At 38.5% G+C, this 18,420-nt stretch overlaps 1 protein-coding gene across 6 annotated transcripts in view; it reads right to left on the bottom strand.

Moving 5' to 3' along the window:
* Positions 1-18,001, bottom strand: part of RALGPS1 (Ral GEF with PH domain and SH3 binding motif 1) — a 75,852-nt gene extending 57,851 nt beyond the window's left edge. For all 6 annotated transcript variants that reach the window (XR_010723520.1, XR_010723519.1, XR_010723521.1 and 3 more), the window contains exons 1-10: positions 17,908-18,001; positions 15,500-15,616; positions 12,535-12,628; positions 10,537-10,659; positions 9,680-9,787; positions 9,255-9,305; positions 7,392-7,475; positions 6,814-6,903; positions 5,111-5,203; positions 3,318-3,444 (exon numbers count right to left, since the gene is read on the bottom strand). Coding sequence is in view for 3 of the 6 variants with exons in the window: in XM_066201263.1 (XP_066057360.1) it covers positions 3,318-3,444; positions 5,111-5,203; positions 6,814-6,903; positions 7,392-7,475; positions 9,255-9,305; positions 9,680-9,787; positions 10,537-10,593 (610 nt within the window). In the remaining 3 variants the exon portion in view is untranslated. The remainder of the gene's footprint in view (positions 1-3,317; positions 3,445-5,110; positions 5,204-6,813; positions 6,904-7,391; positions 7,476-9,254; positions 9,306-9,679; positions 9,788-10,536; positions 10,660-12,534; positions 12,629-15,499; positions 15,617-17,907) is intronic.
* Positions 18,002-18,420: the final 419 nt, after the last annotated feature.

Below are 18,420 nucleotides of genomic sequence, written 5' to 3'. Positions count from 1 at the left end.
CCTTTATACCTAAAAGGTGAGTCATTTTCCTAGATACTCATCCATGTAATTAAAAAAAGATATGTACAGAAGTCTATTCATGATTACCTGGAGATACCACACGTGAGAACAGAACTTACTCATTTTTTACATAAAATTAGCGTATTTACATAAAATAATTTCAAACACAGAGCCTAGCACATCAAAAATAATTAAGCATTACGGATTTGGAACTTACACTGAGAAGTTATTGGCAAGTACATCACAGATTCCACTATGCTTATTTTTTTAGAAAATCCACACAACAGAACTTGGTTTGCACTCAGTCCACCTACTGTAGTAGATGACTTTACTACAAACTGTGAAGGGCCTTAGTTTTTCCTATTTCCCTAATTATTTCCAAAGGTTTCAATTACATTACTTCATTGCTCCCCACATGTACATCTTTGGCAACACTGCAGTCTAAAAATCCCATACCCTACACTTTCCTATCATTAGCAAAAGCACATTAGGTGAGTTTATACAAGAGAGAATTGCAGCACTATGAAGAAGATTTCTAACAACTTCAATGCTCCTGTAAATCTCCATTTCAAGAAGTGCCATAGGAAACTGAGGTTGCTCTTCTGAATTTTTGAAGTATTTCTGCCTTTTTCAGAAGAGTAAAGAAAAGTAAAAAGTAAAGAGTAAAGAAAATGCTGTCAAACTAATACATTATCTATATATCAGGAATGAAACAGTGGGGCTCCACCTAGAGCACTTAGACAAAACGCTGTCACAAGGTTGATGTTATCTCAGAAAACAACTAGTTATTCTTTTGTATACACATTTCCAAAAATTCTTTCCTGAAACTGTTCTATTATTCAGAGTTTTCAGAATTATCCCCACTTCTGTATTCCAAACAGAAAAAAAGCAAACAGCACAATAAATCTATAGATTATAAGATCATACCCAACTTTGTTTGTTCTGTAACATACGTAGACAACTTACAAGATCACCAGCAGTGAAGACAAGAAAATGCTGTCAGCAATTACACCCATGAATTTTCAAAACAATGTGACTGCTATTTTTTCTTAAATCACACTATGGCTAAACACTTCCAACAGTCCACATCACAGCCTTGCCATTCTTACTTTTTTTCTCTTGCTCTTTTTAAAATTGAAAGAGCTGCCTGAAAACAAAACAACCGTTGGTTGTTTAAATGGTACTTTTAAACATAGTAAGGAATGTATTAGTCTCTCATATTATAGCCTGAGATTGGAAACACATCAGTAATTGTCTCCTATATTATTAATCTGGTTACACAAAATGTCCAACTGCACCTCTTAGAATGCAGGGAAAGCCTTACTTTACAAGAACAGTAACACTGCCTAGTCTTTGCCATCAGCAGGGAGAGGCTCTCTCATGTATGAAACACAAGATACAACATGTGCAGGAGAACTCAAAGTCTCAAGGAGGCTGGCTATAGACCAGCAGAACTTCAGATTCAAGCCTGGAACTCAGTTGGGTTGGGAAGGAAACGTGCAGATTTTTTCCTTTCATTTTCATTACCCAAGTCTTTTATTAGGCTTGTAACACACACATTCATTTCAAAAATATTTTAAATCTTGTATAAAAGTGGCTTGGAGTGATTTTGTAATAACTGGACAGTATTAAAACATTTCTTACACAAGGCTGGGAGCCAATTCTATAAACCGGGGTACCTGGAAAACTTAAGCGGCAGTTTTAGTTTCCCAGTATGTTCTCCAGCTCATTTCAAACAATCTCAGCCTTCCACAGATGAAATAGGAATCGTTCTCTCACAACTAAGTAACTTTCTTGCAGTGATACAAGAGGCTCTACAGCACAAAACAGAATCCCCATGAACTCTGCAAATCTTCACACTTTGTCACTCTCATTCAGTTGTTTTATGTTCAGTAGTTACTCCTAAAATCATCTAGGACTTGTGCTGCTTGACCTATTCATACATGACCTAAAAACAGGAATTAACAGGAACAAAAATCTGCTGATTTTTGATATCACAAATGATATTTACTAACAGAGAAGCAAAGAGAAGGGCAGACTGATAGGAATTACAAAAGGATCTATGAGACAACTCACACCTGAACAGTAAAACAGAAGGTGAAATTCTACAGTGTTACATACAACAGGAAAAAAGAATCCTGACTTTCCATATAAAAGAGCAAACCAGCGCAAATAAAGGCATAATCTTAGCATTACAATAAACAGTTCATGATTGCTACTCTGTGATTGCTACTAAACTTTGAGGTAACAAAATCTTAGAAATTATTAAGTAGAGCACAAAAAGCTTCCTGAAATAACTGTATAAAATACAACCTGCATTTCTATCTTGAATTTTGCAGGCAGTACACTTCATGTGCACCCTGTTCCCTTTAAAAATGGATACAGGACTGAAATGCTGCCCAGGCAAGTTGTCAAGGATGCCAAGTGGCATCTGTACAAGGCATGATTAAGTAATCCAAGGACTCTTCCTTTTGGAAGGGTGGTAATTGAAAATTTACTGTGAAGGCAACAGATAATGACTGAAGTCCATAATGTCATGAGTAGCCTCAAGTTGCGTAAGGAACTAGGTAGGGTTTATCTAGTGAAAGAAAAAGTTACCATGTTCAATTCAAGCAAAAGAATGTGGTACTGGACAGAGTTGAAGAAATCCTGCCAGCTGGGTGTTATGCATGCAAGCTTACGTGTGTTTAAAGCAAGAGTGCAAGTGTTCATGGAAGATAAATCTACTGAGGCATTAAGGGTTACTAAAACAGACACAGCAATTCTGGCCCAAGTAGGCTAAGCAGAATTCTTGAGCACTTTTTATCCAGGGTCAGCAATTTAAAAACATTTATTCTTTTTAGCTGCTGTTTAGCATCTTACTAAATCACTAATAAAGCCAGAAAATAAGTTCATTATAAGTTCAAAAAATAAGTTCATTATATTGGACTACTTTCATCAACAATAACCTTTGTGCAGAAATCTTTCCAGGTGAAATACTGACCAAAAACCTAATTCATCAAATGGCTACTTGGTGCATGTCACAAAGGAAAAGGAGACAATATCAAGACCGGAAAGCATTTTAACTGTAGGTCTCCCTTTTAATACATCTTTGCATTGAATTACACGTATATTTATTCAACACCTGAGAGAATAACTCCTTCCAAAAGTATGTAAATATATGTATAGCCTAAAAATCTCAGCCTGATTGATTATTCCAAATATGAAATGGAGTGAACCATTCTTCTACATACAGCATTCTTCAGGTGCACAACATGATACGTTAGCACTCGTCTGTCAATGAGCTACAGATAAATAAGCTAACTGTTCACACTCACCTAAATATGGAATTGTAGGCACCATTTTTAAGCTTCTGATGTACTCTCGTGTCCTTTTATAATTATCTTCCTTAGACAGTAAATAGTCTAACTTCTCAAAGGTGGTCTTGTCTTTCCGATTCAAAAGCTACAGAGAAAATGGAGATCATAAAATTTTCAATTACAAATCCACACAAAACTAGCAATCAATAACTTGTTGAATTGCCCAGAGTAAAGGAAAGCATAGTCTAGTTAAGATAAAAATTATCATCATCCAAAGCAGCACAATGTTTGAAAACATGCTACCTGTTAAAAAAAAAGTCAATTTGAAGTAGGTCTTAAGCTATGAAAAGATATCACCATTATTTCTGACTAATTTGTCAGTGATTATCATATAACTACATCGGTTTTGAATAATCTCAGCAATATTAAATTTTGAGAGAAAAAGTATGTTCTAATACAGTCACCAACATTCTTATAACTTAGCAGAGTTGCTAAAAATCCTCTGAATTTTAAAGTACAAACAGCAACAAAAAATGCTCTAAATAAATGCAAATCGTGCCATTTCAACAGTACCTTATTAAAAGTATAACAAAACTTTTCCGAAAAAGGTATATGGAAAATAAATCATTGTGATATTAAATCCATGTTTTCTATTTATTAGACTTATTACAGAAAACTAGAAAAACATTTAGGAATGCAAAAATCCTAGTCACAGGGGGCTGAAAAGTAAACATAAAATACATAACTGTAGCTGTAAGAACGCATTTCCTGTTTCAGCTGGTTTAAGAAACCCCAGCAATATTTTTAAGACGGTTTTAAAAGCCAATTGAGTTGGAGGGGGTGGAGAATTATGGCACTGTACACTGGCTTCTTGAATGCGTCCTTTCTGACAACAGACAGCTGCTCCATAGCACATTCCTTCATATACCTTTTCCCCTGGAAAATTCCAGTTCTTGCACTACTTAGCTTTTAAGTCTAGCTGTTAATAAAAAAATAACATAAAAAGGACAAAAATGAATACACCAAAATAATTTTGCTGTTTTCTTGTCAGCAGCACTGAGAATTGTATTGCATTTTTGAACTAGTATGCCTACAAAGAGCCTAGCACCTCTTTAGGTCTAAGTCAAATTAAGAACAGCCATCTTAAGAACAGCCATCTTTATTTATAAGCTCTGAACAGTCAATGTGATCCATGGTGTGTGGAATACTTAACCAATGAGAATTACCCAAACCTTTCTCTAGGTAAATATTACATACAGTAGACATCACTTAAAATTGTATATTCCTCTTTAAAGAAATATTTAAATTTACTCTAAGTTCTGCTATGAAATTCTGCCTTTCAGAGGCAGAGTTTCTGAAAACAGAATTACCGATACTTTTGATTTCTAAAACAAATAAAAATTGAAATGCAGCACACAATAATCATAAAATTACCACCTGTGTATTTGTACCATGCCTTTTTCCTTCCTTTTAGGTAACGAATTAAATGATACACTACGTTTTGGATAAGGGGACACTAATACACATTCTGCAAAAGGGTGCTCTAAGATTATTTATCAACAGAAAACTTTTTGAGCATATAAACCAGTGGCTTCTAGAACACACAAGAAAACAGGAAATTTACAGGAAAATAGATGCAGCTGAAACTCTCCTTCTCACAAAACATCTAACAAACCACTACTTCTGCTACCACAGTACCACAAAACCAAGAACATAAAAACATCTTCCACCAGAATTCACAATATGACAAATTCCAAACAACCTCATAATTCAAGTAAGACAGAAGGGACAAGAGTCAAAGCAACACTTACAGCCCAAGTTTTGGTCAGCCTGAAGATAGGTGCGCTTTGCAGTGCTGACACCACAGACATAAGAGAATGAAGATTGTTCAGTTCCAGAAGCTTCTGAAAAAGGGGAATAACAGCTTTTAGCACATTGGAAAGGGAAGCAGAATTAATTAATATCAAAGCTGCATTAATAAACCATGATTTTTTTCATTAATAAAATACAAAGCTTTCATCTATGACTGCAGACAAAATATTGGATACAATCCTGTAATGTGCAAGATTCTTAAGACCACTTTAAAAGCTGCCAATTTTACAAGGATTCCCATCAATATCATAGGCATTTCAGTTTTGAGAATGCAAACAGTACCTGATTTCAGTTTGTCATTTTCTAAGGCTGTTCTTTCAGGAACAGAAAATAGGGGGAAAAGTATTTGATGCATTGTTCTTGAAAATCTGTGTAACTTTGTAAATTCAAGATTTAATCAAGCAAAAATGTTACACAAAGATGCTGACAATCCCTCTCAGAATTAACACAACTTTTGCCTTTGTAATCTGTTTTATAGGAAAAATTTACCTCACTACAATGTACTTTAAATTTACTCTGTGTGTTGACAATTACCCAAAACACACTGATCTCAGGCAGACAATACCCGTAATATAGCTGTCAAGACAGTAATGCTTGCTACAACAAGCATAAAAATGTAAAATAGAAAAATGAGAATTGCTGTCACATAGCTTCTTTGTAAAACTTAAAAAGAGACTGGATTCATCCTTGAGTGATCCATTTACTCACTGCCCAGAAGCATTTAAGGAAGATCTGGATTTCATGGAGGGAAAAGCAGAAAAAGTAAAAAAAAGAGAATGAAAGAGGGCAGTGCTCCCCCTTGTGCAGGCTAAAAAACCCCAAACAAACACCACAACTGTTATTTCTAAGAACAGTCTAATACCTCCAAGTCGAACATTCTCCTATTACTTGGACTATTTTTTTGTGCCAGTAACTTACCCAGATAAATTTTCTTCTGAAAGTACAAAACCACTAAGGAAATTGATTGGAAATACGCACCATATAAAAATCGTTTTGTACTACATGGAAAATATTATTTTAATTACCTACACACATACACAATGTCACACATATAAAATTAGCACTTGGGACTTTGATCCAAGTGCTGTGTCACTCAGTTTCATATAAAACAGAATGACCACAGGCTGTGAAAGAGATAAGCATTTTTAAGTTTTTTGTTTATTTTAAAGTTAGGAGTAAAATGCAATGCTCAAACTCATTAAAATAACTAAGCTTTAACAGCAGTGCTTTATACCAGCAACTACACATTGCAAGCAAAAATATACGTCTCACAATAGCTTTCAGAAGCAGGAAATTTCTTTTCATAAAAGTTAAGTTTGAAAATGGTGGGAAACAAAAACCAGAACAATTTACAACCACATTTGATGTTGTCAACACAAAACTGGCCACCAGCAACCCAAACCACTTTTAAACTTGGTAGGCTGAGGTACAAGATGAGTCACACTGAACTGGGTAATTTCATCTTACCAAGTAGAAAAGAACAGTTCCCATGCCTTTATCTTACTCATGTGATACAACATAACAGATGTGCTAAAACAGAATTGTTACCCTCTGCAATCCAACAAGGGCTCACAGGAGTAGTGCAGAAACAAACAAGAAGGAATTAAGTTTTTAAACGATAGCATAAGAAATCTGCACTTACTTTAGCTATTTTCACAAAGTGGCTCAGTATTTCTGCCCTTATTTTTAAGGTCTGTGCTGTTAATATTTCTCGTACAACCCAAAAACTGACCTATAAAGTAAGCACATACAACTTTATTACAAAAAAAATGGACTTTATTAGTCTATTAGATGAAGCCTTTGCAAACTCTCACAACGCTCTAGGAATGAAACAGGGTAAGGAAAGCAAAGATTTCTGATCCCATGAATTCTCATCTGTATCACTGCAATTGCCCTGAAGCATTACCACCATAAGAGGTAGAGAAGTGGGACAACACCAAGAAAACCGAATGTGCAAGTGAAACCCAGAAAAAAAAGGAACAAAATTGCTAATATCGCACCATAGCAAAGCAAATTAGGAACTAATAATTAGGAACAAATGGTCTAGAGGAACAACACGAAAATGTGGACAAAGCAATTGAAAACAGGGGCTGTCATTTAAAAATCTTAATCCTCATTTGGAAAAATAGGTTTTAATTCACATGACTGGTTCCATTTAGCTTTACACTCAAAGACAACTGTCAAACAGTACCTGCTCATGACAGTAATCACATTATATACCTGGTTAAACCTCCTAGTAAAGGCAACAATATTTGGAGCGAGGGTGTGTTTTTCTTTCTTATTCCATCCACAGCTGGCTAGTTCCTAAGAAACACATTTAAAAATTGCCTTAGAAAACAGGAAAGAGTTCTCCTTAACACTAGCTCTAAATCACTCTTCTGTTTTTAGAACCACGACTCTCAGTTTCAATCAAAATGTTGTTCAACTTTCCAAATGTACACTACTAATTTTAGACACCTTCACATGAAAAGGCAGAGTCAGCCAAAGAGAATTCTGCCTGTGAAAAGCACTTTGTAATGCTGATAAATGGAACACACTCTAGAGATCTGTACATGCCTGTGTGAGCAGCAGGAAAAACACTTCCAGTACCAAACATATTTTGAATCTCCAGCACTTAAAACTTCTGGAGATAAAAATGAAAAAAGATTCTCCACATGAACAGTTCATGATATTAGGAATCATAAATTTATGTGGGAAAAAATCTCAGACACTTTACTAGGGACAGAAAAAATTTACCTTTGTCGGGAGAGTGGAAGAGGTCAGTAACCCAAGGATTTTAAGGGGCTGCAAGACAGCTAATGAGTAACAGAAAATCTTGGGTACAGCGAAATCATTTGACTAGGTTTAAAATTCAGACTGAATAGGAAGGCTGATAAAAGTGAGTGAATCAAAATGCCCCTGCTGATTTTTTTATACTGCTACAATATACTGTGTTCTAGAATAATACTTCATCTCTTTTTTTTTGGTATGGAAGGATGCTGGCAGTTTCCTCAATGCTCACAGTCAGAGGAACTTTCCCATCAAGTGTGAAAAACCCTGAAATTTGTGGAGAATGCAATTTCAAGACTTGGACAAAAACCTAAAAAAAGTTACACAGAAATCTAAAATGTAAGCATAATTATTTCTTTCTGCTGGAGAACAAAGAACTGTTAACTAGACATCCTCTTTCTAAACAGTGCAAAGTAAAATGCAGATGTGTTTTTTAGTAATAGCTGTTGAAAAGCAGGAAAAAACCTCAGCAAATACTATGCTTAAAGGATGTTTGTGCATTTGAGATAAGACTTAGCAACCAAAACTCTAAAATCTTAGGTATTTCCATACATGCATAAGGTCATGACTAGAAGACTAAAAGACTGAAATCTTAAATTTCAACCAGAAAATATTAACTTTCTTAGTCTAGTAACTTACGTAATAGCAAGATGCAGGTTCATGACAAATACAGAGTACTTTCTGCTTTAAAACCTAATCCTACAGTTGGCAGAATTTCAGGATAGAAACAGTTGTTTATTTTTGGCAAACAAACTATACTGATGATTCCAATAAAATGAAAATCAAAAAGCACAATTAACAACTAATGGTTCATGGTAACTGCTACGTATCCAAAGATCTATATTCTAGCAGAAGCTGAAAATACAAGTTTTCCTTCTGATCACTCCTCAGAGAGTTACATCTATACACCAGAGTAGCACTTCAGGCAATTTCATTTCCAGAAGGCAAAATGAAGCAATGACAAAGGAAAAGACGAATAGCAAATCAATTGTTTGGGGATATTTTTTGCTATAAAATTATATGGCACAGGTTTCACAGCAACTAAAGTAAATGCAAAATTCACTTTTAAAATGAACATCTATGTTTTCGTGTTTTATTTTTTAGTTCATTCACCTCCTCAGAGTATGACACTACCTCTGCTTTTGGCAAAGGTAGTTAGAATAAAACAACAGGGAATAAGTCTAGAAAAATATTAGGGAAGTGCAAGAAGGTGAGCATTTTTGAACAAAAAGGCCTTATTTGAATTGTCACATTTCCTCAGGCACTGAATTTTTACACTGAAAAGATGTAAGCAGATGGTTTATGAAAACCTACCTCAGGCTGTATAGCTTTAAACACTGGCATATCCATCAAAGTTATCTGGCTCTGCAATGAAGACAGAATTTTACATCATGTAATATAAAGAGCTATCGACGACATATTTCCATCTGCCCTTCAGTAACTACAAACCATACACAAATTCCTCACTGATCAGAACTAACCTATCCTAGGGTCTCCTAAAAGACTTTAAAAAATGCAAATGACTTTATACAGTAAATCAGGTCTCAAGTCAGTACTAAATGATTAAAACCCAAGACGGGCTTATTTTATTGAAGTTCATAAATTTGTATTCAAGAACACCACAAGTTTATTTAAAAGATTTATATTTTTTGAGGAAAAAAAATTTCATGTATCTTTTAGTACTCTACAAGCTCTTAATATTATACAAGCTTAAATGTAAAAATAACATTTCTACTTACAGCGAACTCCTCAGGAGTTACTTTCAACACATCAAATACAACTGCATCGTAGCTTTTATTGGCATAATCTGAACTTCGCCCTTCCAGAGAATCTGAGCTGCTACTACCCTACAAAGAAAAAATAGTAGGCTTATCTGCAGAATGACAAATTTCATCTCAAAATCAGGAAATAAACATGTGTAAAGAAACTAAGTAATGACAGGAAAATGTATGAACTTCAATAAGTTTCAGAAACCAAATTATCAAATTTAGTTTAGCACTGTTCACAAAAGTTACCAACTTCCTTCTGCAAAAACTGATGAAAGCAAACAACTAGAAAAACTCAAGCAGCTAATTCCCAAGCAGTGTTTTGTGAGCTGTCATGGAGCAACAAACAGCTGTGCACAGGAGCTCAACACTGAATGAGGCAGCTTTTGGAAGCGTGTCCAAAGGATACAAACATTAAAATGAAAAAAATCTTAGAGGACTTTCTCATTAGCAAACCAGTAAACATTAAAAAAAAAAAAAAGCAGCTGGATATTTCTGGGTTCTATTTCTGACTGACTCCATTCTAATGGCATATTACATTGCTCTGAACTCACTAATACACAGCTGCTCTAAGTTACAGAGTAACAGGTCAAAAATGCTATTTAAAACTAAACAAAAGGAGTAATCATCAACAACAACAACAAGAAAAAAACGTGGCTGTGAACACCAAGAACCATGTAGTGTTCTACAATTACTCTCTTGCCATGTTAGTTCTTTGTCTTACAAGTGGTGTGGTATTTGACTAGTTGTGCAAAGGGCTTCTGTGAAAGCTGAAGCAAGCCACAATTTCCATTTTGATACAGGAGCTAATAAAACCCAAGGAACTGTACCTCTGGAGTGGCGGAGGTGACCATCACATTGGCCATGAAGTCATTCCTTTTATACATGCTCTCCACAAGATGCAGCAAGTTTCAGCTCAGCCAGCACTGGCTGAAAGCAGAAAACAGAAATTCCTGCAAAGCAAATTATTTGTGGAATAAATAAAATTTATAAAAAAACCAAAATGCTCATAGAAGATAACCCAATAATACAAGAGATTTCATGTTTCTTTCTCAGAGCAAAGGACTTAAGAAACAAGATTATATTAGGAGATAGATGCTCTTTTCTCTTCCAGGTACCGACTGTGAAGGAGTACAATTGAACATTGCTAAAGCCATGCCAAGTCCTTACCCTTACCTCCACTCAACTCAAGAAATGCAGGGGGAAAAAAAGTGTATTATTTGTCATTTACATTGAATTAGGTTTTATATAAGTTCCCTCCTAGACAGGACAAAGTCTCAGAAACTGCAGGCTACCACAAACTGCTTACGGAACTAGCAAGTCAGCTCAAGCTCTTATCCTCTTTAACTGAGGAAACAGCATGGTTGTGTCATCGTTCCCCACATCACACGTGGCTGAGCCCATGGCAGGCACTGCCACTGATTCCTGTGCATGGACTCTTTCAGCAAAATCTGTAGTTGCTCGTAGGTGCAGCAAGGGACACTACCACATCTCCCTCTGCGTCCTCGTGTTCCCTCCCACAACACTGATCACACCAACAGAGAAAATCTGAAAAAGCAAACAGCGAAGGATAAAAATAACCTCTTATTTTACTCTTTTTAGAAAGATGAAGTCTTTACTTCTCATTCCTACAAAGACAAACAATTCTCCCCAGGATCGTGCATGAAACTAGTCACTAATTTTGCTTCAAATAACATCAAAATCTTCTCTGCTAAACAAGGCAAGATTCAATTTTTTTTATCTTTTCTCCTGATAAACTCATTTTGAGCACTAACAGGCTGGTAAGTATTTCTAGTATGGAGTTGCTCTTCTTAATAGTCCTTACAATCCTGAAGTGGAATGTAATTCTGTAGATGTAATTTCTTTAACATGTGGCATTTACATTAAGGCCACAAAAATATTCTTGTGTCCTCCATCCCTGCCTTTCTGATTAGGATCTCCAGCACATGGGAAATCAATAATGCTGCGAAACAGGAAAGAAAAATCCCATATGTGAACTTGCAGCATGCCCAGTTTCAGTTTAACACCAAGTTTTAATGTTCATTATATCAAAGTGAGACAAAAATGCTTTAATATCTAAACCCAGAAGCACTAACATACTTCTGCCTTTCAACATTCAGCACGTACATAAATCTTGCAAGGCTAGAAACTTTCGTTCTAGACAGGATCAAAATAGAGATTCCCCTCTCCTGACTCCCTCCCCCCAGAATGTTCCAAATGAAACACAAGCATTAAAAATGCACTGCTTCTTCCTATATGCAAAGATTTCTCCAAGATTCACATCTACGAAAAAATAATTCCCTACACACCCACTTGTTCTGCTACCTTCATGAAACTCATAGGAAGCAATTATCCTTTCAAGTCAAGTCCACTTGATCATTTGAAGTGTTTCCCCAGCTGCAGAACGCATCACTCTGCACACCAAGTGACACAGGAGCTAATACTAAGCCCATGGTATGAAGAGGCTGTCAGACAACGTAGAAGAAGATATTAAAAATAATACTACTCTGTACTTGCCATATTTCACACCTACAACATTAAAAAGAAATTTCTGAAATTCTAAAAATTATCAAAGGCCCAAAGAGTTGGAAATAAAAGGTAAAAAGTCACTAAAATGACATACAACTTCTTTTCACAGCTTTTGATTCTTACTATTTCTTTCAACTTGATCAGGTTAATCATTAAAATGATGCATTACCAAACAGTGCTAAAAATCAAAACTAAGAAAACACCTTATGTGTTTGGAAGGCTCACAGGCACACTGCAGTAGATCTCCTTCATAGGCTGTCAGAAGCAAAGTGGATAAATCAGGATACAAACATACATACCACCAGAGGCTGTCTGTTCTTCTTTGCCAATTTGATAAACCCATTTAGATATGCAGTGCTCTCTGAAGCAAAACTGAAGACAGTGTAAAAACAACTGGAAAAAAAAAAAACCACCACCATCAAAACCAAGCACAGAAGGAAAGCTTAGAGCCATTATTTTACCAGCATTTGTCAAATCTTGTTATCTATGCCATAGAGGCAACATTCTCTGAAAGCGAAATGCAAATTTTATATTACTATTAGTAATTTGCATGTCATGCAGTCAAAGTGCCCATAAGATCAGTCTCAGGACTAGTTACTCAACTCAAAAGAAAGTCACTGAGACTCTTAAGCACAGAAAACCACTTCTGGCCAACAAAGTCCCTGTGCTCTAATTTCTGAATGCTAGCAGAGCAATCTGAGGAAGTTACCGACTCTTCACATTGCTTTCAGCAAATACAAAAATAACCATGTCAGCAACCACTGATGACTGTTGTTCTTATTGATTTTTTCATTGGAGGAAAAACTACTGAGCTATATACACTTCTTACCAGCCCTAATTCAGTCATTCCAGACTCCACAAGTCAACTGGCTTAGCTGATTTCAAAAGCCATTTACTTACTATTTTCATTAGTTGATTGTGGTTTTCCTAATACCACTGAATCATGAACAGAGAGCTGCAACATGCTTTTAAGAAAATATACTTCAGCATTCTACCAAAAGATAGCTGCTCTTTCTTAATCTTAAATTAGCTGGACAACTGGTTCAGTGAAAACAATTAGAGAACTAGGGCCCTACCTGGGCACTGATAAACTTGGTTAGAACCAACAGAAGTAACCAGCAGGGTTTGGGTTTTCCAAAAAAAAAAAAAAATTAGAACAGGTTAGTTCCAGTTGGAAGAGGCATACAGTGATCATCTAGTCACACTGCCTGACCACTTTAGGGACGACCAGAAGTTAAAGCATGTTATTAAGGGCATTGTTCAAAGGCTCTTAAATACTGAAGGCATGGGGCACCAACCACGACTCTAGGAAGCCTGTTCCAGTATAGGACCACCTTCTCAACTAAAGAAATGCTTCCTGTACAAACACAAATATGAGACCAGACAGTTGAGCTGTGTTAACAGTCATAATGCTTTATATGAAAAATCTTTTAATTTCAAAAAAGTCCTTTTGAAGTAATTGAACATTAGACCTTGGTGGACATTTTGTACAACATGAAAAATTCTAAAGTATTTGAAAGCCTGGATTTAAATAATAATTGCCTACTAACAGTTTAAGAACAAAAGCAATTAGGCTACAGAAGAATAGTCACAGAAATGTGATGACTTTTTAAAGATCTTCCAAAGCAAACGCTTGTGTATTTTCAGTATCCATTTCACCAGGAAGTCCCTAATATGTTTCATTGTGCTTTAGGCAACAGTACCACCTATAGATAAAATTCACTATGAACAATTTAGCAGTTTAATGCACATCCTTTTCTGAGAAACCTCTTACTATAGCTAATGATGAATAACGAAAATGTAACAGAAATAAAATGGGGCTGTGGATTAATTCAGCTAACCATAAACTGAAATCAATCAAGTAAATAACTATTCCTCAACAACATGCCTTGTCCCTGAGTAAACAGGCTGGAAAAAACTGAATCCTTCATCATCTCCCAAAACCTGCCAATGGATCAAGTTTAATTCAGGAAAAAGCACATTCAAAATTGACTTCCCTTTCTAAAATTCTCTCAACTCTCCTGCTTCCACCCCTCCAGCACATGTACTCAAATGAGTTTGACTGTGAGTAGAGAAGCAGCTGCGGTGATGAGTTTAAGAAACAACTTCAGAACTCAAGTCCTAAACTCTTGGGTTTTATGAATACACAACTGATTTGAATTACAACTAACAGTATGTTAAAAACAACACCTAATGCACAGGTCGTGCATTTATGCCATACTTTACTGGATTAGTCACATGTTACACTAGACTGTCATTAATCCCTTTGTTGTCACTAAGCTGCCTGATAACAATTAAAATTCCAGCTTTTCAAAGTAACTGTCATAGGGCAACCTGGATACAAAGACATCTGTGGCAGTCACTACACCAAAAAGATAGGCTAACATTTTACAAGTTGAATAAAAATAACGTTGTCTTATTTTTCAAACTTATAATGAATGCAATGTCTCAGTTTTCTAATTTGAGAGCTGTATGCAAAATTTCATAACAAAAGGCTGTGAAAAACTATTTCAAATTTCGCAGGCTCCGCAGTTGCTAAAACCACGAAAGAGTAGGAAGCTGACAATGCTGGCTTGAATGTCCAATGCTGTTCTTTTTATTCTGCCCCCTCCATCTTTACTACATACACTGATTACTCAGTTCACTCTAATGACCATTTATTATATTTACAAATTTACTCTTAAGTGTTTTCTTCTCTCCATTCTTCTACCTGCATCATTACCTACTGCATCAGGATGTAAAGTAACAGTATGATCAAAATTATTTGTATAAGCCAAGGAAATACAATACAGTGACATTCAACTAAGTAAAAATAGTAGCAAGATTTCCATCTGGCTACCTAAACAAATTAAGACAAGAAATACAATATGGGTTTCTAATAATTAGAAACCACTTGAAGAACTTTGCATAGACTGGAATCTTATCTGTGTCTAGAAATCTTTACATCAAGGTTCCGTATCAAGACGGAGCTGCAGTGCTCTCTCGAGCAGAGATCCTCCCTCAAAAGTCATTACCCTTCAAGCAAGTCTGCAAACTTGAATAACTTAGAATACCAAGATATATGTTTAGGGAAGTTATACTTTAAGGGAATCTTCATGGAACAGTTACAGGAAAAGAAACGAATCTGCAAATTATAGTAAAATACGACTACAACTCAAGTTATCTAAACACAAGAGAACTGACAGACACTTCTGTAACCTCTAGTTATCAAATGTAAGGGAAGATATGAAATACCTGTAACTTTAAATACAATTGCGTACTTACGGTGGAATTAGGCAGCCGTGCTCTCAACCCATTTTGCTGCACACCTCCATTAGTCCGTTGCTGGGTCTAGCTCAGGCTTTTCAGCAGTTTTATCTCTTGTTTAAAAGCATACCATTCCTGTAAATACCAGGAAACAGGATTATGGTAACATTTATTTTATAACTCAATTCTTCTCAAACTGGGCACTCCTCACCTGAAACATGCACTCTGGTATTTTTATACTTACTGCTCCCTCACAATTTTCATTGTTTGTTCCCCACTCTAGTTTCACTGGTATGTGACAAATTCCCAAACTCAAAAGAACTACATATACAACACAGAGGGAAGAGCAGTGTATTTTAATTTTTGTAGCTAAATATACTCTGAATATGTGCTTGTATCTCTTCCTCTATCAGCCAACACAAGTCCAAGCCAACAAGCATTGTTTATTGGTTTCACTCACTTCTTTCAAGGTGCTTTATGAATTGTAAATGCTACTCATCCTTGCACCATTTTCTTCAAGACTTAATGAAACAATACAAAATGGATACAAAAACCCAAACACAGTAATTCTTTTATCTCTGTATCTGCAAATAAAGCCATAGCTCTTCCACCAAACATGATCAGCAACAAACCTGAGAAAAATACTGCTTAGGTAACTCATTTTGGTAACATTTATACTAGGCATAGCCCTTCCCCTTTCCCCTCTTTTGCCTTATACCAACTTTTATGAAGTTGGTATACCAACTTTTATGAAGTTGGTATAACTAATAAAATTATGCATCAAATGAGAAGAAAATAATCTCAAAGACAGTTTCTTTTATATAGACTGCCATGAAAATCCCATTGAAGCCCATGTTGCTTTGATAAAGGTAAAAATCACTGCAGATCAATAGGTGCTACAATTGTGCCTCTACTACAGTCTCTACTTTCTTTTATCATTAGGGAACCTCCAACTTTAAAAAGTCTGTTTTCTAGACTATAACTATATGCAATTCCTACTGGCACCAAAGCAAGCTATCTTTTGCTGGAAAAGCAATATTCTTTCAACACACCCAAAACTCATCCAGTAGGCACTCCTTGCATGAGCAAATGATCCTAGTTCATAGAAGAATCAAAATGACAAGGTAAAAAGGGGTTAGCATCCACTGAAGTATTTCAATCAAATTACAGACATGATGCCTGTTGTCTGCCCTGCATCACATGGCATTTTAATAAAGTGCAAACCTCGCAATTACTATGCACCTGAACTTCTAGATGTCCTTCCTTCATTAAAATAAGGCAGAAAAACAAATGAAATAACTTGGTTTGAAAGTGCTTTGTGGTTATTTTTCTTCAAACTGGTGCTACATCATGCAGGATGGGCAACATACAGAAAATGAACAAACAAGTGTGCTGCCCTTTACAGCAGCTTCCTGTCCTTCTCAGACATGAAGAACATCTACTAGGCACGGCATGAATGGTCAACAAGAGAAAAAAAATCTGACTATCAAAGCTGAACATAAAAGACAGATTGCAACATTCATAGATAAGGCTTCTGAGGCAAGGAATATCCTCCTGTATTTCAGACACACCAACGCACTTCAATTTTTTCAATAATTAGTAATAAAAGAATACATATGCTCCATTTTGTTGGGTTCAGAACAACAAACCACAGACAAAAGGCACGATGTACTTCTATAAACAAGAATTTCAACATCCTTTCCTTCTCCATCGGCTGCATACCAAATCCCTAGGCCGACATAAGCCTGCAGAAGCTAGATGAAAAACTATCTGAAGTGATTTGAAAACAGATCGCAGTGAAGGCTCTTAAAAAAACCCGCACCGTTTCATCCACGATATGCAAATAGTTTTCAGATTTATTCCTACGGACAGAGGAGGACGCGGCCAGCCTAGGCGGTTTTCCTACAGCCCACACCCGTACGGATGCCGCTCCCGCCGGGACTCGCGCCGCCGACTGCAGCTGCGGCACCGACCGCACGTGCCGACCCCGCCTCAGCGTCCCGGGCCGGCCCCGGAGCCCCCGCGGGCGGCCAGGGCCGTGCGGCCCGCCGGCCGCAGCGACACGGCCCGGCGGGGAGCGGCCCGGGGCCCCTTCCGAGAGAGGCGGCGGGGCTGCGGGGCCCCGCCAGAGCCCGGCGCCGCCCCCGCCTCCCGCGCACCTGCCGCGCCCCGCGCAGGACGCGCCCGGACCCGCCGCGGCCGGAGGCGATGCGGCAGCGGCCCGCGCTGCCCCTCGGGGCACCGGGAGCCGCCGGACATCCGCAAGCGGCGCCTACGGAGGGTGGGCGCCCGTCCGGGCCCGTCGCCGCAGAGCTCCGACCGCAACACACGCCCGGCGCGGGGACGACAGAAGGCGGAGGGACTAGGGGCTGTGGCGGCCGGTCCCACCTTTTCTGCAGGGCAGGCGGGGCAGGTGCGCGGCTCACCTGTTCGGGGCCCGACGCCCCAGCAGCGCCCACCAGCTCTCCCGGCGGGAGGGACGGAGGCGCCCTCAGCGCCGCCGAGGACGCGGCCCGGCCCGGCTGGGGACCGCGGGGCGGGGCCGGGGCGCGCGGACTGACGCGCGCGCCAGCCAACCGCCTTCCCGCGCGGGAGCGCGCGCCAATGGGCGCGGGCGGGGCGGGAGCGCGCGAGCGCAGGTGCTGCCGCGCCGTCCTTGGCCGCGCCCGGCCGCCCGCGCCCCCTGGCGGTGTTAGCGCGGCCGCGCAGGCGGCTCCGTGAGGCCGGCGGGAGCGCGGGGCCGGGGGTCCGGGGATCCGGGGGTTCGGGGGTTCGGGGGCCCGGGGGTTCAGGGGTCCGGGGGCCCGGGGGTTCGGAGGTCCGGGGGTTCGGAGGTCCGGGGGTTCGGGGGCCCGGGGGTTCGGGGGTCCGGGGGTTCGGGCAGAGCCTCCCAACAGCCCGAGCGCCCCTCCCGAGCAGCGCGTCCGGCCGCTCTCGGG

This window comes from Chamaea fasciata, unplaced genomic scaffold (assembly GCF_029207755.1).
Source record: "Chamaea fasciata isolate MVZ Bird 193981 ecotype frontalis unplaced genomic scaffold, bChaFas1.0.hap1 SCAF_20, whole genome shotgun sequence".
Classification (NCBI taxonomy): Eukaryota; Metazoa; Chordata; class Aves; order Passeriformes; family Sylviidae; genus Chamaea; species Chamaea fasciata.
Note: the sequence above shows the minus strand (reverse complement) of the source record. Positions and strands in the feature narration are given on the sequence as shown.